This window comes from Microtus oregoni, unplaced genomic scaffold (genome assembly GCF_018167655.1).
Source record: "Microtus oregoni isolate MIOR12 unplaced genomic scaffold, Mior012 000025F_ref0000491, whole genome shotgun sequence".
NCBI classification, from domain to species: domain Eukaryota; kingdom Metazoa; phylum Chordata; class Mammalia; order Rodentia; family Cricetidae; genus Microtus; species Microtus oregoni.
Window position 1 is genome coordinate 26,295,878 of NW_024543084.1, and position 21,476 is coordinate 26,317,353.

General features: G+C 48.5%; 2 protein-coding genes across 2 annotated transcripts; both read right to left on the reverse strand.

Moving 5' to 3' along the window:
* Positions 1-1,927: 1,927 nt before the first annotated feature.
* On the reverse strand, positions 1,928-2,869 carry LOC121462541 (olfactory receptor 1F1-like). Its single transcript, XM_041674187.1, has one exon. It carries the CDS (start codon positions 2,867-2,869, stop codon positions 1,928-1,930), a length of 942 nt encoding a protein of 313 aa, XP_041530121.1.
* Positions 2,870-12,896: 10,027 nt separating this feature from the next.
* On the reverse strand, positions 12,897-13,841 carry LOC121462474 (olfactory receptor 2Z1-like). The gene has a single exon (XM_041674054.1). The coding sequence runs from the start codon at positions 13,839-13,841 to the stop codon at positions 12,897-12,899; it is 945 nt and encodes a 314-aa protein (XP_041529988.1).
* Between the last annotated feature and the right edge of the window lie 7,635 nt (positions 13,842-21,476).

Consider the following 21,476-nt stretch of genomic DNA (forward strand, 5'->3'; position numbering starts at 1 on the left):
CAGAGCAGGTTATGTGGCTGTGGTTGCTGTGGCAGGCATGTGGACTCAGAGCAGGTTATGTGGCTGTGGTTGCTGTGGCAGGCATGTGGACTCAGAGCAGGTTATGTGGCTGTGGTTGCTGTGGCAGGCATGTGGACTCAGAGCAGGTTATGTGGCTGTGGTTGCTGTGGCAGGCATGTGGACTCAGAGCAGGTTATGTGGCTGTGGTTGCTGTGGCAGGCATGTGGACTCAGAGCAGGTTATGTGGCTGTGGTTGCTGTGGCAGGCATGTGGACTCAGAGCAGGTTATGTGGCTGTGGCTGCTGTGGCAGGCATGTGGACTCAGAGCAGGTTATGTGGCTGTGGTTGCTGTGGCAGGCATGTGGACTCAGAGCAGGTTATGTGGCTGTGGTTGCTGTGGCAGGCATGTGGACTCAGAGCAGGTTATGTGGCTGTGGTTGCTGTGGCAGGCATGTGGACTCAGAGCAGGTTATGTGGCTGTGGTTGCTGTGGCAGGCATGTGGACTCAGAGCAGGTTATGTGGCTGTGGTTGCTGTGGCAGGCATGTGGACTCAGAGCAGGTTATGTGGCTGTGGTTGCTGTGGCAGGCATGTGGACTCAGAGCAGGTTATGTGGCTGTGGTTGCTGTGGCAGGCATGTGGACTCAGAGCAGGTTATGTGGCTGTGGTTGCTGTGGCAGGCATGTGGACTCAGAGCAGGTTATGTGGGTGTGGTTGCTGTGGCAGGCATGTGGACTCAGAGCAGGTTATGTGGCTGTGGCTGCTGTGGCAGGCATGTGGACTCAGAGCAGGTTATGCAAGAGTCCGTTTGCTGCTTCCACCATGCCAGTCCCAGGGATCAAAGTCAGGTGGTCAAGCTTGGTGGACAGCCTAGAGTCTGGAATTTTCTACTTGACATTGTTTTGGACCATGCATGGTTGCTTGTGACTGACTGAAGTTGCAGGATGCAGGATTGTGATGGGAAGACCAGAGGTTGGCACCTGTGCAGTGTGTAGGATAGACAGAGCCAGGGCCCAGGACACAGATAGGGCAGGACTTAGTACTGGAGGAGGGGCAAGAAGGAAGAAGCTTGGAACCCCCAGTGGACCACCACGGGAGTTGTGGCCAATGAGAGGTGATGAGGTCACAAGACTAGAATGGATAATTGATTCCACTTTGGAGGCTAGAGAGATGGTTCAGTGGTTAAGAGCATTTGCTGCCCTTGCAGAGGATCTGAGTTTGGTTCCCAGCATCAGGAGATCTGACACTGCCCTCTCCTGGCCCCTTTGGGCACTGCACTTACACACACACACACACATACACAGACACACACACACAAACAAATATACCAGAATACCCAGGTAGAAAATAAATCTTAAAAAGTTAATTCTTTCACCCAAGTACTAACTCTGTCCATCCAAGACTGGACAAAATCTGGTGTGTCCAGGATAGCACAGTTAGGGAGAAATAATTAATTCTATAACTAGAATTATGGGAGTGATCCAATCAGTGTGAAAATGTGGTTGTTATGATGGGGGAGGTTAGATGTAAAGCTGTCTGTTCCTCCCTCCTTTCTTCCTCTGTCCTTCTTTGCCTTGCTCTTTCCCTTCCACCATGGGATAAGGGCCATTCTGGAAGGACAGCTCAGTAGCTAAGAGCACTTATTGCTCTTCTAGGGGACTTGAATTTGGTTTCCAGCACCATTTCAGGTGACTCACAGTCTCTTGTAACTCCAGTTCTAAGGATCCAATGCTTTGTTCTGGGCTCCATGGGCACCGCACACATGCATGCACTCACACGCACACACACACAGCCTAAAGAAAACAACTGTTTTGTAGACAACTTCGGGAGAATAAAATTGATGAATTAAAGCCATGTGGTGAATGTCTGGGCAGTTCAGGACAAAGGGGCTTAACTTCTGCCCTTCTGAACAACTCCCAACCCTGGGGCTACCCAACAAAGACCATCTTCCTTCGGAAAAGGGTTCCCAGGGCACCTTTCATGTCCCTGTTCCTCAGGGTATAGATGAAGGGGTTCAGCATGGGGGTGACCACGGTGTACATCACTGCAGCTGCTGTGTCCTTCTGGGCTGTGTGGGAGGATGTGGGGCTGAAGTATACCCCGATGAGTGTCCCGTAGAACAGGGATACCACGGAGAGATGGGAGCCACAGGTGGAGAATGCCTTCTGCTTCCCTCCCGCAGATGGGATCTTCAGCACTGTTGCGAAGATGCGCATGTAGGAGATCAAGATACCCATGAAAGGGGTGATGATGGGCAGTGCGCCCACGGTGTACACCATGATGTTGTTGAGAGACGTATCTGAACAGGCCAGCTTCAGCAGTGGGCTGAGGTCACAGAAGAAGTGGGGGATCTGGTTGCGGGCACAGAATGAGAGGTGAGTCAGGAGGACTGTGTGGGTCAGGGCATTTACGAAGGCTGAGGTCCAGGAGGCAGTAACCAGGAGGCCACAGAGGCGGGGCGTGATGGATGTAGTATAGTGTAGAGGGTGACAGATGGCCACGTAGTGGTCATAGGCCATGGCAGTCAGCAGGAAGCTGTCGATGCCGGCAAACCAGATGAAGAAAAACATCTGTGTGAGACAACCAGGGTAGGAGATGCTTTTGTGTCCTGACACATGGTTGGCCAGCATCTTGGGGATGGTGGTAGAGGTGAAGCACATATCTACAAAGGCCAGGTTGGTCAGGAAGTAGTACATGGGTGTGTGGAGCCTGGGGTCAGTGGCAATGGCCAAAATGATGAGCAGGTTCCCCAGGTCTGTGAGTAGGTACATGCTCAGGAAGAGGGAAAAGAGCAGCTCCTGCTGCCTGGGGTCCTGTGACAGGCCCAGCAGCAGGAACTCAGAGACCCCGCTGAGGTTGGCGCCTTCCATGGCCGGCCTAGAATAAGTAAGAAACTGGATCTGTTCACGGTGCTGACCGAGGTTCGTCCTTCTGTCCGTCGTGCCCCCACACCAACCCCTCACCCCTGTATACCTAGATTGTATCCCTTTCTTTGCTCAGATGAGACCCTCACGGGGGAATTCTAGGCAGGGGCTCCACCCCTGAGCCACGCCCCCAGCCCCTTTCTGGAGATTCTGCAGTGGAGCCTCTGCCTAGAGTCCCACAGTAATAGGGTGGGGATGACTCAGTGGCAGAGTGCTCTCTTAGCATGCGCAAGGCTCCTGAAGGGGGAAAAGGTAAAAGCGGTGCTATGTAGGAGCGGGTACATTGTCTGAGATAGCATGTTTATCAGATTTACAACACTGTCGCAAAAGCTTGAGTCAACCAATGCACAGCAGGACAGCTTATCTAGGCTCAGAGCTCCAGCGGCTCCAGTCCCAGCCTCGTGCCTGGCTGGGGCAGTGTGAAACAGTCTGCTGTGGTGGGTGTGGCAGAGGAAGAGAGAGAAGGAGGGGGCCAGAGTCCCAGTGCCTTTCCCACTAGGCTCTGCCTCCTAAACATGTCACTGTTTCCCAATAGTGACAAAGGCTGATGACCGAGTCTTTTTATTAACATCATTATTTACTATTATTACTACTATTATTTTGATTTTTCGATACAGGGGTTCTCTACATAGTCCTAGCTGTCCTGGAACTTGCTCTGTAGACCAGGCTGGCTTCGAACCCAGAGACCCATCTACCTCTGCCTCCCAAGTGTTGGGATTCAAAGTTGTATGCTATCCCTTCCTGTTTTTTTTTTTTTTTTTTTTTTTTTTGAGATACAGTCTCACTATGTAGTTCAGGCTTCCCTTGAGCTCACAGTGCTGGGGTTATAGACATGCTCCACCATGCCTGGCTCCAGTGTTTGCTTTTCCATCTCCTCCCCTCCAGTGTTTCTCTCTCTCTCTCTCTCTCTCTCTCTCTCTCTCTCTCTCTCGTGTGTGTGTGTGTGTGTGTGTGTGTGTGTGTGTGTGTGCAGAGCCTTAGAAGTCCAGAATAGGGCACTGGTTCCCCCGCAGCTGGAGTTACAGTTGGTTTTTGAGTTGCCTCACATGGGCACTGGGAACTGAGGGGCGTTCTGTAGGAGCAGCACAAATCAGCTCAGCTGCACTGAGCCTCTTCTCCAGCCTCTAACACATGGGTCTGTGCAGGGAGTTCCAGACCCAAGGTTTAATGAACAGTGATTTCATTTCCTCTTTTGCTGCTGTCGTTTTGTCTTTTTGAGATTTTTGTAGCTCAGTTGGGACTTGAACTCTATGTTCCAAGGCTAACTTTGGATTCCTGATTCTCCTGCCTCCACCCCCCCAGTGCGTGGATGACAGGTATGTGTTTCCAAGCTCCGCTGATCATTTCCTGAATGTGTGGCCAGAAGCAGGTCTGCTTAAAATAGAAGGGAATCCAGGCTAGCAAGACAGCTCAGGGGGTAAGGGAGCTTGCTGCCGAGTCTGACAACCTGAGGTTGATCCCCAAGTCCCAGACGGTGAAGGGAGAAAAGAATCTTACACATTTTCCTCTGACCTCCATACCTACCTACCTACCTACACACAGACACACACACACACAGACACACACACACACACACAGAGAGAGAGAGAGAGAGAGAGAGAGAGACAGAGAGATATGCTAGATAGATGGATAAACAGGTAGATAGAGAGAGAACGAGCTCTTTGTCGATGGATGTAGGGACCACATCACACAGTGCTAGCTTTCCCTGGACTATTTTCTCCCCCTTAGTTTGGATAATGAATGTAATTTGTTATCCAGCTGATTTTTTTTTGAATTTTAATTCAAGGTCTCTATGTAGCCCTGGCTGTCCTGCTGTCCTGGAACTTGATATATAACCAGGCTGGCCTCAAACTCATAGAAATCTGCCTGTCTCTGCCTCCAGAGTGCTGGGATTAAAGGTGTGCGCCACTAAACCTGTACAATCTGAAAAAACTAGCATGTTTTTTTGGATGCCTGAAAATCAAAGTCTCTCTCCCTCTCTCTTTCTCTCTTACACACACACACACACACACACACACACACACACACACACACTTTTTTCACCCACTTTTTATTTTTACCCACTTTCCAGCCCTGCCTGCCTGAATTGGTTAGTTAATTTCAGACCCTAGCACCATTCTGTGCTCAAGGTCGTAACTCCTGTGAGCTGTCACCCAAGGGCCCTTAACTCCTCAGGTATCCTGATTTTTGCTGGGCTTGCTCAGGTCCCCAGAGGCTATGTCAACCCTATCTCAGTGTCTGGCCTGACTCTGGGCTTCCTGGCTTAGCCTCATCCCCACTGGCTGTCAGAGCTGCCCAGCAGGGCTTGGGTGGACAGTGGTGGCCACTGGCTGTCGGAGCTGCCCAGCAGGGCTTGGGTGGACAGTGGTGGCCACTGGCTGCCCAAGGGTGCTGGCCATCTTGTCTGCCACTGCTCCTCATCACCCTCTACTTCCCCTCTCCTCATTCTTTCTTCATCCTCCTCCTGCTCTTTCTCCAACCCCTCTTCTTTCTCCCCTTCTGCCCTCTTCTTCAATTTTTAAATAAGATGACTATTGTTTGCAGTGCTGGAGGTGGATACTCCGATGGCTGGGCCCTCTTCCGCTGTACCACACCCTCCACCTTTGGTTTGTTGAGACTGGGGTCTCACTCCAGTCCAATCTGGTCTGGAATTCAGCGCAGACCTACATCGCCTTTGGCAAGCATGGATGACAGGCGTGGATCACCACACCCAGCCTCCCTCCCTGTGCTGATTCTCAGCTTGTCGCTGTTGACTCTGTTGACTAGCAACCTTAGCCCTTCACTGGTTTCTTTGGCACCAGGCTTACTCTAGGTCACTCTCTACATGATACTGAATCAGGGTGAGGGGACCTGCCTCTCCTCTGTAAAATCTTTCACTGACTTCTACCATTCATGAGACGCTGATACAGAAGACATGAAGAGACATGGATGGAGCCCTCATCACACTCAGCACTCCAGCTGAGAGCTCTTTATCTCGATCCATGCACGAGGGGACTCGGGAAACTATCAGTGGTTCAGCATGTGATAAACACAACACTCGACAGCCTGAGCATGGTGGGCTCATCTGTCACCCCAGCACTCAGGAGGCCGAAGCAGGAGGATTACAAGCTCCGGGTTAGCCTGGGCTACATAAACGCTTGTCTCAAAACGAGCAGAAAAGGGACAGCAATGCCACGCGGGGCCCATACTGTGTTCACTGTCGTCTTTTCTATAGCCACAACCTCATGAGGCCTTGGGGAGGGTCACACAGTGGGCTTGGCTGGACCCTCCACAGCCGGCTGCCTTTCTCCTTCTGCCCACTCACCTATGGGAAGTGTCCCTCTGGCCTTGGGGTTCCTGGTGGGAGCTGAGCCAGCGCTTCTTAGGAAAGGGTCCTGGACACTGTATGGCCTGTGGATGCAGATCTTTATCCCCACAAAGGAGTGTGCAAGGCCTTGGCGGAGCAAGATTTGACCTTCATCCTCACATGCTGGGCTTGGTCCCCACGGTCTTGTTAGGACGCTGGCTAATTGCTCTGTGTTCTGTTCCTATCAGGCCAGCTGAGGACACCGTAGCTCCTTTCCAGGTTTTCCCTGCACACCTGTGGTGCCAGTGTCTCTAGGATTCTTTGGGTGACTCCCTGAAGAGCGTGGTTCAGTAGGATTCCCTTGACACTGTGAGTCCTGCCCAGACCCTGGCACAGGTTCTTGGCTTCCTTCTGCTGGAACCAATAGCCTATTCAAACCTTGTTAACAAAGATAAAATTAGTTATCTTTTGCGGGCTGAGGGACGCACTGTCAGTAGCGGGCATGATTCCTGTGGTTAATACCCTTCCATTCCTCTCTGCCTGACCCTGTTCTTCCGGGAATGGCTCCCTGCCTTCCTTTGACAGCAGCTGTCTCTGTTCCCTTGCTGAGGGGTGTACCCCAACCTCATGTGAGGTCTTGTTCCCACTGACCTCACTAGTTTTGACTATAACCACTCCCCGCCTCCATTTTCTTCTAAACCAGGTTTTCTGAGAGCCCAGATTGCGTATTTGGGTCCTGCAGCTGGGACTCCTCCACATCTTCTGAATGTTTTTTACCCTGGTACGAGGGGGGGAGGGGCGGAAAGAGAGAGAGAGAGACAGACAGAAAGAGAAACAGAGAGAGACAGACAGACACACACACACAGAGACAGAGAGAGAGACACACACAGAGAGAGAATGGAGAGATCTGAGAGACAGTATGGTAGGTAAGAGAATTTTCTGCTCTTGCAGAGGGTCCTAGTTCAGTTCCAGCTTCCAGTTCACAATGGCCTGTAATTCTCGCTCCTGCTCTGGGCTCTTAGGACATCGCACACACATGTACATGCCCCTGTCCCGACAAATACACAGACACATACGTTTAAAAAAAAAAAATGAAACAACTCTGTGTTTTTTTTTTTGTTTTTTTGTTTTTCGAATCAGGGTTTCTCTGTGTTGCCCTGGCCCAGGCTGGTCTCGAATTCAGAGATGCATTTGCCTTTGCCTCCTGAGTACTGAGATTAAAGGCGTGCGCCACCACCGCCCGACAAAACAACGCTTATTAAAAGAAAAAAGAAAGAAAGGGATTTGAGCAGCCAGGCATGGCGTTTGTACACTTGTCCACCAGCATGGGGATCCGGAGGCCTGCCCCCATCATATGGCCTTCCAGTACCTTCATAAATTTTTATTTAGCTGCATGCCTTGATGTTGTAAAGCGCTAAATTGTGTGGCTTTAAACCTTTCCTCCTGGGTCTCCAGCTTTTTGGGGGACTCTGCAGGACCTTCAGGCATTACCCCAACTCTGGATCTGAGCTTCAAGGAGGCTGTGCGGATTGGAAGTGGCACCGCGCCCCCTAGCGTCCACGGTGAGAAGCACGGTACAGAGCACAGATGCTTCAACCACAGCTCCTGCTTTCTGGTCCCTCCCTTCCCTCCCTTCCCTCCCTTCCTTCATCCCTTCCTCCCTCCTTCATTCCTTCTTCCGTTCTCTCTCCTTCCTCCATCTTCTCTCCTCTCTCTTTTCCCAGATCTTCCTCCCCTTTTCGTGCGTAGAGGATGAACCCAGGACCCATAACAAGCCAAGCAAGCACTTTTCTCCTGAACCACACACACAACTACAACTCCTTCCAAATTCGTTGAGATTTTGCGGAGTCGTGGCTCAAGGCAGACGGTCAATGTGTACATCTCACTATGTAAGCCTGCTGGCTTGGCAGGACTATTCTCCTGCCTTAGCCTCCTTGGTCGTGGGACAGGGTTGCTTGATTATACTTTTGGGTTTTATCCTGTTGTAGATAGGGTCTAGATATGCAGGTCAGAATGGCTGAGGACTCTCCGTACTCCTGCCTCCTGCCTCCTCAGGGCTTGGATAGATGGTGAGGACCATCGCTTCCAGTCTTAATGTCCAGAGTTAATGTTCTCTTTTTCTGTCTGGTTGGGTCCATCTAGTTGCTATGTGCCTTATAAGGTTTGCATTCTTTTTAAAAAGATTTATTTATTGATTTAGTATGTATAGTGTTCTGCCTGCATGTCAGAAAAGAGCACCAGATCTCATTATAGATGGTTGTGAGCCACTATGTAGTTGCTGAAAATTGAACTCAGGATTTCTGGAAGAATAGCCAGTACTCTTAACCTCTGAGCCATCTCTCCAGCCCCCCCCTTTTAAAATGATTTATTTATTTTTATGTGCATTGATGTTTTCTCTATGTGAGAGTGTAGATCTCCTGGAGGTGGAGTTACGGGCAGATATGAGCTGCCATGAGGGTGCTGGGACTTAGTTTGCTTTCCACCATGACAAAGGCTGGGCAGTGGAGATGCACAACTTTAATCCCAGCACTCGGGAGGCAGAGGCAGGTCGATCTCTGTGAGTTTGAGGCCAACCTGGTCTACAGAGCTAGTTCCAGGACAGCTAGGGCTGTTACACAGAGAAACACTGCCTTTAACACCCCTCCCCAATGGGAAAAAAAACCACCATGACAAAAAGGATCTTGGTGAGGAAAGGATTTGCTTGGTTACACATCCTGAATCACAGACCATTGTAGGAAGCCAAGGCAGAAACTCACTTAAGCAGGGCAGGAACCTGGGGACAGGAGCTGAAGCAGAGACCATGGAGGGTGCTGCTTACTGACTGCTTTGTTCCCCATGGCTTGCTCAGTCTGCTTTCTTATAGAACTCAGGACCACCAGCCCAGGACTGACCTTGTCCTTCCACATCAATCAAGAAAATGTGCCTCAGGCTTGCCCACAAGCTCACCCAGAGGCATTTTCTCAGCTGTGGTTCTCAAATAACTCTAGCTAGGGTCAAGCTGAACAAAGTGACCAGGACACCGTGTATCTTGTGGATGCTCATTTTTGAGGACACTGAGGACGTAAGAACAAATTTAGGGCTGGTGAGGGGACTTGCTGGGCAGAGGCTGGCCATCAAGGCTGACTTGATTTTGATCCCTGGGATCAACATGGCAGAAGACCTGACTGCCGAACGTTGTTCTCTGACCACACACACACACACCAGCTAAATACATTACTAGTAATAAATAAGCAATTTAAAAACAAACCTATTTAGTCTGACTTTTAAGATTTGCTAATGTGTACAAACACTCCACCACTGAAGATCAAGACACTCTGACCTTTTCTAGGCATGGTGATGCAGACATGTTATCACAGTTTTCTGGGAGGCTGAGGCAGAAGAATCACAAAACAGGATGAATTTAAGGATAGGGCTTGTCCCAAAAGAAAAAGAAAAAGGAGAAGTGGGGATGTAGCTCAGAACCCCCAGTGAGTGACTGGGCCGTGGCTTACAAATCAAGCCCCTGTCTAAGCCACTAATAGCAATACAGACACTTTCCACCTGAAATCCTGAGTTGAGCAATTTTACTTAAGCCTTGGGTCTACTGTGAGTGATACCAGAAGCTTAAAAATGGCAGCATCACTGGGTAGTGGTGGCACATGTTTTTATCCCAGCACTCAGGAAGGAGAGGCCAGCCTGGTCTACAGAGTGATTTTCAGAACACTTAGGGCTACACAGAAATCCAACTTGAAAAACAAAGAAACAAATGGCAGCATCAATTAGCGACAGAGCTGATAGCCCTGATGAGTTCTCATTCCCCCAATCAGCTCTATCACTACCAAAACAGCGGAATAATTTATATGTGGCCTGGCTAGCGAGGGTCACCCTGAGTGTCTGTCTTCTACCTTCTACTTAGGTAAAATCTGACCTAAGCAAAATTACTGCCAAGGTCAGCAGAGGCTGGAAGTTTCAGAGTCTTGTTGGCTGTTCTTTGTGGATTTTAGATGTTGGATCCTGGAGTTCCGGCCCGTGAAGACTTTTTTCCTCTCTTCTTCTTCTTCTTCTTCTTTTTCTTCTTCTTCTTCTTCTTCTTCTTCTTCTTCTTCTTCTTCTTCTTCTTCTCCTCCTCCTCCTCCTCCTCCTCCTCCTCCTCCTCCTCCTCCTTCTCTTCCTCCTCCTCCTCCTTCTCTTCCTCCTCCTCCTCCTCCTCCTCTCCTCCTTCTCCTTCTTCCTCCTCCTCCTGTTTGTTTCCTCCTCCTCCTCCTCTTCCTCCTCCTCCTCCTCCTCCTCCTCCTCCTCCTTCTCTTCCTCCTCTCCTCCTTCTCCTTCTTCCTCCTCCTCCTCTTTGTTTCCTCCTCCTCCTCCTCCTTCTCTTCCTCCTCCTCCTCCTCCTCCTCCTCCTCCTCCTCCTCCTCCTCCTCCTTCTCCTTCTTCCTCCTCCTCTTTGTTTCCTCCTTCTCCTCCTTCTTGGAGACAGGATTTCACTGTGTAGCCCTGGCTGGCCTAGAACTTACTAAGTAGACTAGGCTGGCCTTGAACTCAACTCACAGATACACACCTGCTTTTCTCTCTCTAAATTACTGGGATCAAAGGCATGTGCCACCATGCCCTGTGACTTTCCTAGTTAGTTATGAATAAAGGTCTGCTCAGTCTTGATAGACACTTATCACAGACCAAGAAAATCACTCTTCCCAATCTAGTTTAGGGCACCAATGTTTTTATTGGGGTCACCTAAAGAGTATGGGTGACTCAAGGCAGCTCCCAAAGTTCACCCCAGGATGATGGTCTACTCACAAAAGCTGCACCACTTGCAGACAGCTCCATCTCATAGTCCCCACCGTAGAAGGTCTTACTGCTTTATAGCCTCGAGGAGAGGCCTCGCAAACCCTGCAAATCCGAGGAGTTTCCTGAGACTTGTAAGTTTTGTTTATTTCCTTCATATATGATATGAACCTTCGTCCTTCCTCTGGGAGTTTGGAGGAAATCACCAGACAATTCCTCCCTGACTGTAGAAATGTTAGTCATGGGTGAGGCAGGCTGACTATTAGAGCTGCCCCTGTTCACTTTCTGTGGCTATAACACAGGGCTGTAGAGTGATAAGTTATAAGGAAAAGAGGTTTATTTTGCTCTGTGGTTCTGTGAATACAAGATTGAAGGGCCACATCTGTTAACGGTTCCTTTTTGGAAACAGTCCAGGTTTGCTTTAAACTCAATATGTACCCGAGAATGACCTTGGACGACTTTTTAATTTGTTTTTTTTTTTTGTTTGTTTGTTTGGTTTTTTGAAACCTGGTTTCTCTGTAGCTTTGGAGCCTGTCCTGGAACTAGCTCTTGTAGACCATGCTGACCTCGAACTCACAGAGATCTGCTTGCCTCAGCCTCCCGAGTGCTGGGATTAAAGGCATGTTCCACCACTGCCCGGCGACTTTTTAACTTGTATTTACCATTATTTTTCATATGTGGCCTGTTGGTATGTGTGTATGCATCCTTGCATATATGTATGTGTGTGTGCACACGTGGAGGCTTGGGGTTGATGTTAGGATTCCTCTTCCACTCCTCTACCTTATTCTAGATCACCGATGTGTCTAGTCTGTCTAGCCAGCCTACTCTGGGGAATCTCATCTCTGCCTTTGGAGGCTGGGATTAGAGGTGGGCTATCACATTCACCCAGCATTTGTGTGGGCTCTGGGGATCTGAACTCACATCATTCTGCTTATGTGGCAAGTACTTCAGGGCTGCAGCCATTTCTTCAGGCTGACTGTGAAATCTCAGTCCTCCTGCCTCCACCTCTCCAGTGCTGAGGTGACAGGTGTTTCACCTGTACAGCTTAAAACATTTGCCCTCCTATTTAAATAATTTACAAAACATTTATTATGTGTGTATGTGCCATATGTGTGTGGGTGCCCAAGGAGGCCGGAGGAAAGAATTGGATCTCCTGGAGTTACAGACGGCTGTGAGCTGTGTGACATGGGTGCTGGGAACCCAACACAGGTCCTTATAGAACCAGCAGGTGCTCTAAATGGCTGACTCACCTGCCTTCCCATTAACACATTATTATTATTATTACTATTATTATTATTTTGTGTTTTTTTTTTTTTTTTGAGACAGGATTTTTCAGTCTTAGGATTTCTGGCTGTCCTGGAACTCACTCTGTAGACCAGTCGGCCTTGAACTCATAGAGGTTCACCTGCCTCTGTTTTCTGAGTGCTGAAATTAAAGGCATGTGCCCCCAGTGCCTGGTTAAATGTATTTTTTGAGGCAGCTTCTTGCTATGTGTCCTGCCTTGGTGCCCCTGTATGAGTGCAGGGATGAGAGGCATGCACTCCGAGCTGGGGTACAACTGCCTTGGCACCCCTCTACGAGTGCAGGGATGAGAGGCATGCACCTGAGCTGGGGTACAACTGCCTTGGCGCCCCTGTACGAGTGCAGGGATGAGAGGCATGCACCTGAGCTGGGGTACAACTGCCTTGGCGCCCCTGTACGAGTGCAGGGATGACAGGCATGCACCTGAGCTGGGGTTCAACTGCCTTGGCGCCCTGTACGGGAGTGCAGGGGTGACAGGCATGCACCCCGAGCTGGAGTGTAACTTCTAGCTTTCACACAGAAGGCAGAAGTGCACCCTGGAGGAGGCAGCTGGCCAGTTGCAGTAAACCACGCATGTATCCAGCCTTACAGAAGGACTCCTGGGAAAACCAGCATCCCAGAACGTCACTGCTTCACCCTGAAGTCTGCCCTGCCCATGGCCTTGACGAAGGCCATTCGGACTTCTCTGTTCCTCAGGCTGTAGATGAGGGGGTTGAGGGTGGGTGTGATGAGGCTGTAGAACAGGGATACCATGTTGTCCTGTTGTGGGCTGTGGTAGCTGCCCGGGACCATGTACATGAACACGGCTGCCCCGTAAAAGAGACCCACTACAGCCATGTGTGACGAGCATGTGGTGAAAGCCTTGTGTCTAGCTTCGGATGAGCGCATGCGCAGCACAGCCCCCAGAACATGGCCGTAGGAGGTAAAGACGAGAGACAGGGGCAACAGTAAGATCAGTACCCCAGAGACGGATAGTGCCAACTCATAGGCGGATGTGTCTGCGCATGACAACTTGAGGAGAGCTGGCAGCTCACAGAAGAAGTGATCCACCGTGTGTGAGGCACAGTAGGGGAACCTCAGGGTGATGGATGTCTGGATGGAGGCCACAAGTGCACCTGAGAACCAGGATGCGCCCACCATCACCAGACACACCTGGCCTCGCATGAGCACCTGGTAATGCAGGGGGTGGTACACAGCCACGTAGCGGTCATAAGACATGAAGGAAAGAAGGACACCCTCAGAGACACCCATGAGCATGAGGAAGAACATCTGGGTGGCGCATCCCCCGAAGGTTATGACATTTCTTTCCTGCAGGAAGTCAGCCACCATCTTGGGGATGGTGACCAGTGGGAAGCCAATATCCAGAAGTGAGAGCTGGCTGAGCAGGAAGTACATGGGTGTGTGGAGTCTGGAGTCTGTGGCCATCAGGAAAATCAGTATGGTGTTGCCTAGCAGTCCTGTGGTGAACATGGTGGCCACGAGGAAGAAGAGGATGAGATGAGGTCCTGTGAGGCTGAAGAGCCCCACGAGGGTAAAATCTGAGGTTGTTGACACATTTGATGCCCCCATCCTCCCAGAGTGCATCACTGTCAAGGGAAGCACAGGTGATTTGGTAAAGAGTCCCAGTGGGATAATTTTACTTCATACTGCAACTGTTGGTGGTGGCCCTCCCCCTCCTCACCGGAGTCTCATTAGGAAGGGGATGAAAATTTATGAATAAATTCAGGTTCAGCTCAAGTTAGGGGCTGGATGTGTGGCTCAGGGATGAAGCCCCTGCCTAGAATCCCCCAGTGAGGAGCTGGGGGTGTGTCTCAGAAGTAGAGCCTCTGCCTAGAATCCACTTGTGATCAGAACACAGAGAATTCCACCCTGGTATCTGAGAGATACCATCACGGTATCTCTCAAGCAAGCGCAATCTAACAATATTTACAACTGAAGTCCGTCACTAAGTTAAAGTGCACACGACAGCGGCAGTGGGAGATCAGAGGACACAGCTCACCAGACCCTTGGGGCTGAATCAGGTGTGGGATTTTGAAGAGGTCAAGATTCGAAGTAGGGAGACCTTGCCCAAGATGATGTAGGTAGATCAAGACATGTCTGGAACTGTGAAGAAAGACTCATTTCCATACCGTTGTCAGAGAGAAGATCTGAAAAGCAATAAAAGCCAGAAATGGAATATTTGGGATGGTTCAAGAGAGATCGTTAGTCAGCAGGTTGGACTAAGTGTTCCCAGTGATAGAGGAGATACAATATCAGCCTGCTTATTAAGTTTCTGTTGTGTGTATGTGTATGTGTGTGTATGCATGTGTGTGTGTGCATGTATATGTGTGTATATTGTGTGTGTGTGTGTGTGTGTGTGTGTAGGCTAGATGTCAATATTGGGTGTTGTTTTTCAGGGGCTGTATTCTCCATTTTGGTTTTTGATATGAGGTCTTTCCCCAGCTTGGAGCTCCCCAAGCAGGGTAGCTGGTCAGCAAGTCAGGGAACCAGAGGTGGGATTATAAACTTCTGCCGCCATTTCTGTTTTTTTCTCTTTCTCTCCCTCTCTCTCCCTCTCCTCCTCCCTGGTTATGCATACATGCACACATGGTAGCCAGAGAGTAACTTGGAGGAGTCAGTTCTCTCTTACCATGCGTGTCTCAGGGAATGAATTCAGTCCTCATGTTTGTATATCAAACATTTTATAACAGAGTCATCTCTAGCCCACAGTTAGCTCAGGGCAGATGCATTATGTTTAGTGTATAAATGCATGGCCACACATCCACCAGCCTCCCTTCCCCTTGATCTCAGAGCACCTGGCACTGGTGTTTATACTTCTCACCTCCAGCACTGAACACGTCTGTGTTGAAGATGCACCTGTTACAGTTGGTGGGGACACACTCAGAAAGACAGGCATGCTGGCCTTTGGTGCACAGGACAGACACCTGCTTTGCCATGTGTCCACAGGAGGTAGGACCCATGGACGTAAGGGTCTCCCTGCAGACCACGTGACATCCACGTCACCATGCCTTTACCCTGGATCCCTCCAGCCTCTCTGTCTTGTTTTCCTCTAACGCAGCTCTGCTAAGCTTCATCAGAGACCTCTGACTTAGGGCTGGAGAGATGGCTCAGTGAAGGGCATGTGCTGCTCTTCCAGAAGACCCAAGTTTGGTTCTTAGAACCCACACCTGGTGTCTCGCAATCCCTTGTATCTCCAGCATCAGGAGATCAGACACCTCTGGTCTCTGAGAGCACACACACATGCACATCATATAAAATGAATAAATTGACTATAATAATAATAACTTTTGGCAAAGGCCTAGTGAGATGAGTCAGAGGGTGGAGATGCTTGGTGACAAGTTTGAGTTCAAGCCCTGAGAAACAACATGGTGGCGGGAGAGAACCGGCTCCTGCAAGCTGTCTTTGGACTTCACACCCTTGTCAAGGTGGGTATTTCCCACCAAAGCCTCTGGTCGCATTTTCCTTTGCTTAACTGCTGTCCTCTCTCCACTTCTGTCTCTTTTGTCTTGGTTTATTTGAACTTTCAACTTCAAATCATTGAATGCATTGGCTTCTTACCATTGCCTTTTGGTTACCCTTTCCCAAGCCGTTCTGCCATGCAGCTGTTTCTTCCCAATTGAAACATTCCCTCTGGAGACTCCCAAGCCCAGGAAGTACAGCCAGCCAAGACTGAAAAGGCCCCATCGCAGTTTTAGAAGCAGTGAAGTGTTAACACTGGCCGTGGGTGGGGAGGCATGACACACATGATGGGGTGGGACAGACTATTACAGTGACAGGACATGGCATGGCGATGACAACTCCAGAGAGGTGCCACACACTGTGGGTGAGGCTTCCGGAAATGCTGCTGCCTGAGTCCTCTATACTTACGTTTGATCCCCCAAGAAATGTTAGGTCTGTGTTTTTCTTTCTTTCTTTCTTTCTTTCTTTCTTTTTTTCTTTCTTTCTTTCCTTCCTTCCTTTCTTCCTTTTTTCCTCCCTCCTTCCTTCCTCCTCCTCTCTTTCTTTTTTGTTATTTTTTTTTTTTTTTGAGACAGGGTTTCTCCGTGTGGCCCTAGCTGTCCTAAAACTCACTCTGTAGGCTAGGCCGGCCTTGAACGCACAGAGATCCACCTGCCTCCTGAGTGCTGAGATTGAAGGTGTGTGCCACCATAACCTGTCTCAATGTAGGTTTTTTTATTCCTTTTTTTAAAAAAAAAGGTACGTGTTTTGCAGTGTTTACTCTCAGTAATCAACTGCTGTGGGACAATGGTCTTGTACCCTGTAAAGATTTGTCACTTGTATTGGTCTAATAAAATGCTGCCTGGCCAGTAACAAGGTAGGAAGTATATACAGGGTGACCAGAAGAGGAGAATTCGGGGAAGAGGAAAGGCTCAGTCTGCAGTTGTCACCCAAACGCAGAGGAAGCAAGATAAGAATGCTTCACCAAGCCATGTGGCTAACACAGAGAGAATTATGGGTTAATATAAGATGGAAGAGTTAGTTAATAAGAAAGCCTGAGATAATAGGCCAACCAATTTATATTATTGTAGGCCTCTGTGTGTTTCTTTGGGACTGAATGGCTGCAGGACTGGGTAGATTAGAAACCTCTGTCAACAATCAACCATGGTAAATGGATAGAAAGAAAAGGTTTAAAATTTATGTTAGTTGTAAGGGTCTAAGAAAGTAATTTAAGGGCTGGAGAGATGGCTCAGATGTTAAGAGCATTGGCTGCTCTTCCAGAGGTCCTGTGTTCAATTCCTAGCTAACACATCCCAGCTCACAGATCTGGTGCCCTCCTCTGGCCTGCAAGCATACATGCAGGCAGAACACTATACCTAATAAATAAATACATCTTTAAAAAAAGAAAGAAAGTAATTTAAGGTATATAAATGTATGGTGTAAAGGCATGAGAAAGTGGTTTAAGGTATCTAAAGGTATGGTATAGAGGCATGAGAAAGTGATTTAAGGTATATAAAAAATTAGAAATGTTTCAGATTTCTTCCCCTCTATGCTATTGTTATACTAAGACTTCAAATCACTCACTCTCTTGGTAACAGTTATTTACTCTTACAAGGTCTTAGCCATTGAGGGAGGCCTGGAAACCTGGGGTCAGGGCAGGAAAGATAATTCTCTGGTCAAGAGTGCTTGTTTTTCTTGTCAGAGACTGGAGTTAGGTTCCCAGCACCCACATGGTGGCTTCAAACTGCCTGCAACTCCAGCTACAGGGGACCCAGTGCTGCCTTCTGGCCTCTTGGGGCACTGCACATGTGTGCACATACCCACATACAGATACACCCACATACACATACAAAATAAATCTAAAACATAAAGGAAAACTGGGGATGAAAAAGACAGAGATGATTCCAGAAGGCCCAGAGCCCCTTTGGGGAGATAAGAACAAGAAAGCAACAGATAAATAAATAATAAATAAATAAAAAATAAAACAAAACCCACTCTCTTCTTCCATAAATACAACAAAGGAGATTCGTCAATTTGGAAAGTACTTTCAGCAGAGAAAATGAAACAGACTGTCAGGAGGAATAAGTGGCCCATGGCATGGGAAGTCTTTGCCAGCATTTGCCTGACATATATGAGGAACTCCAAACCATCAAACAAGGAAACAAAGCAGCCAGTGCACACAGGGGCGAGGGGTGAATGGTTAGTTCTCAGAAGAAGACAAGAGATCAGTACATTCATGAGAATGGTATTCAGCCTCTTGGAAAAATACATATTGAAAAGTCCATTGAGAATTGGGAGTGGAGGCACAGCAAGATGGGCGCCCTGTGGAAGGATCCTCTGAGATGAGAACTTCCTGGCCCCCAGGGGAACCCTTAGTCAAGCACAGGAAGTAAACAAACTCAAACTTCAGGAAGTCCTCCAAAGCAACAAGGTTGACTAGACCCCTCCCTCCTCAAGTGGGCATAAGGTATTAGACCTGTTGAGAGACAGAGACCAGCTGAGCTCGTGGAAGAGGTTCAGCCCATCTGAGGCACCTAGAAGGACTCTCTCCAACCTGTCAGGCTGCCTGCAGGCTGTGCAGTGCACTCCAGGCCCCTGGCTTTGTGAGCTGTCACACATGCTGGGGTGGGCTTTGGTGATGCAGCTGTCTGTGAGTCATTTCTGCTCCTGTAGGGAACCTCAATAAAACTCATGGTCCAACAAGTTGGACCATGGAGGACCATGAGGAGTTAGTTAGTCTAGGTGCTAATCTAGTAAGTCCTCTGTTGCTCTTTCATCAGTAACTCAAGTAAAATTCTATCCTTCTCAAAGATCTCTGATGCAGTTTGACTGCTGAGAAGTTTTGTTGTTTAAAAGGACAGCCTCACCAAACAAATTTCAAGTACAAGTTATCAAATCTCTCTCATGCTGCCTTCCATAGTTTTAAAGATACTTTTCATTATGAAAAAATGTCTGTCACAGTCATTCCGATATAAGTATGCTACTGTCTGTTTTCACAAACCCAAGGAATTCTTGTGAGTTCCAGGGAGCCGAATTGAAGGATCCACCTTAAACGGGTCAGAAATACCCCTCTGAATTCCCTGTTTCTAATTTTCCCCCCTAAACTTAACTTTGTCCTCTCTTCTGCCAATACCTTAAACAGATGTAAGAGACACCAGATATTTCCATACTACAAACATCATACAGGAGCAAAGAGACCAGCCACTCCAGGATGTGACCAGCTCCCAGCTCTCTCGTGTTCCCCCCAAGACGACGCCCACAAATAAACAGGAAGTAGTCTTGAGAATTCATCGCCCCAATTCCTTTAATCTGTTGTGCCTAACCTCCTGCCTTTTTATTATTAAAAAGAGATGGAAATGTAAAGATCTATCCTGTCCCTTTAAGACATGAGCCATACCTACTACCTCTCCCCACCTCCTGAGGCAGCAGATCTTCCTTCTGCTTCCAGTCTGAGCCCTTTCTTTCCATCTCTCTCCCAAAGAGGTAGCTGCTGCTGTAGCTCCTGTCCTCTCCCACTCTCTCTCTCTCTCTCTTTGCTTCTCTCTCTGTCTCTCTCTCTATTGCTTGCTCTCTCTATGCCTCTCTCTGCTTTTTTCCATTATTCCTTTCTCCCCTTTCCCTTCCATAATCCACTAAATAAATATCCAGCCTCACTCTGCATGGTGTGCCTATCCATCTTTGTCTCTCTCCTGCCATGCGGCTCCCTGCTGCCTGGGATTCGCTGCCCCTTGTGGCCCTTGGCCCACTTGGGAACCTGTGGCATTTTATATAAACCGTTACAGCCACTATCACTTATATGGGGAATCTGGAGCAGCTGAATAAACAGAAAATTGGGTTGAATGTAGTAGATCATGCATATAACCTCAGTACTCAGGAAGCTGAGGCAGGAGTCATGAGTTTGAGGCTTGCCTGGGCTACAGTGTGAGACTGTGTCTCAGAGAACAGCAGCTGACAGCAACCAACCAACTATTAACAACAGGAGGACAAACCAAACCAAGCAATCAACCAGTCATAAGAACAACAAAACCTCAGTTCAACCTACCAACCAATCAACTGATTAACCAAACTACTGACCAACCAACTAACAGATCAACCAACTACCAACCAGCCAACCACAACACTAAAGACTCTATGGAGATGGAAAGGTGGCTCATAATTAGAGCGCTGGCTGCTCTTGCAGAGGTCCTGGTTTATTCCCAGCACCCACAGGACACTCACAGCCATCTGTAACCTCAGTCCCAGGAGATCCAGTGCTCTCTTCTGGCCTCTGAGGGCACCAGGCACAACCATGACACACAGATAGAAATGCAGGCAAAACACTCATACACATGAAATGATAAAATGAAATAAAGTCAACAAATCCTAAAAAAAAAACCAAACCCACAAAACACCCCCAAAATAACCAACTGGCTGACCTTCCTACTGTCCAACCAACCAAGTAACCAGCAATGAGAACAGAGCAGTAAATGGAACGGAGGTCACCAGGGGCCTGAATCTGCAGATGCTGGCTAGCTGATTCTCTCTCAGCCCCTCTGGGCTCTGGTGCACAGCCTAGAAGGAGAACAATGTGTTAATTAAACTGCTTTAATGACCATGACTATATGTAAATCAGAAAGATGAATGTCTTAATATATACAACCTTATCTGTCAATTAACTATTAAAAGGATCAAATAAGCTAAAACCTGGGATTATTATTAAAACTTGAGCTTCCACAGTGGTGTCTGTCTTATCCAATCTCTGGACAAAGTACAATATTGAGGAAGGATGGAGAGGAAGGGGCAGTTACTGGGATGTGAAGGTGTCTGACTGAGAAGTCTGGCTGGAAGCCTTGACACAGTTGTCAGCTGCTTCTTTGCCTGCAGGAAACCTCAGTTTTCCAGGAATCTCACCAGGAACTCCATCTACAGTTAAATTACATCCTCACTTCCTTGTGCACTCCAAGGTGGCCTGGAGCCATCTCCCTTATCAAGATGGTGGTGATAGTGGGGGAGAAGTTTCCTAGCAACCCTCTGAGTTGTAGTTTTGAGAGCCACAAAACTGGTTTACACAGTCAATGCTGGGAGCTTAACTGAGATTCCTATGAATCCTTCCTCACACTCGGGTGTGACGCTCATTTCTGTTCTGGGAGGTTCCCCCTTTTTTCTTAATTTTCATGCTTAAGAATAACGGCAGAAATATCTCTTAGTGTATTGTGTATAGTGATATTTTATTTATGTTTTAATAAATAAAGCTTGCCTAAAGATCAGAAGGTCAAAGCTAAGCCATTAGAGGCCAGGCAGTGGTGGTACACACCTTTAATCCCAGGATTTGAGAGAGAGGCAGATGGATCTCTGTGAGCACTCCCTTATCCCAGTCCGCTGCCCATTGCAAGTTCCCGCATGGTCAACCCTCTGTCCATCCTGCATGCACTGCCAGTGTCCATCACAAGCACCTAAGCCCACCCATCCTCTTCAACTGTCAATCACAAGTCTCAGCCTACAGCATCCACTTCAGCTGTCAATCACGGTACTCAAGACTGCTGCTTTGTGGCCAGCCACCAGACCCAGTGTCTTCCCCGTGCTCTGGCCGGGCTTCCCGGTTCCCACAACCCTGTGGTTCTGTCTGTCTGCACTGGGAGGTGCAGAGCTTCTGGGTCTCACTGTACACGGTACTCACAAAGTGAGTCAAGGGTCCTTACAGCCAGTTCTGGGCCAGGAATGTGGGGGAAGGCGAGGTTTCTAAGCCCCAAAGGGAAAAGAAATTCTATTTTCCATGGTGTATATGCT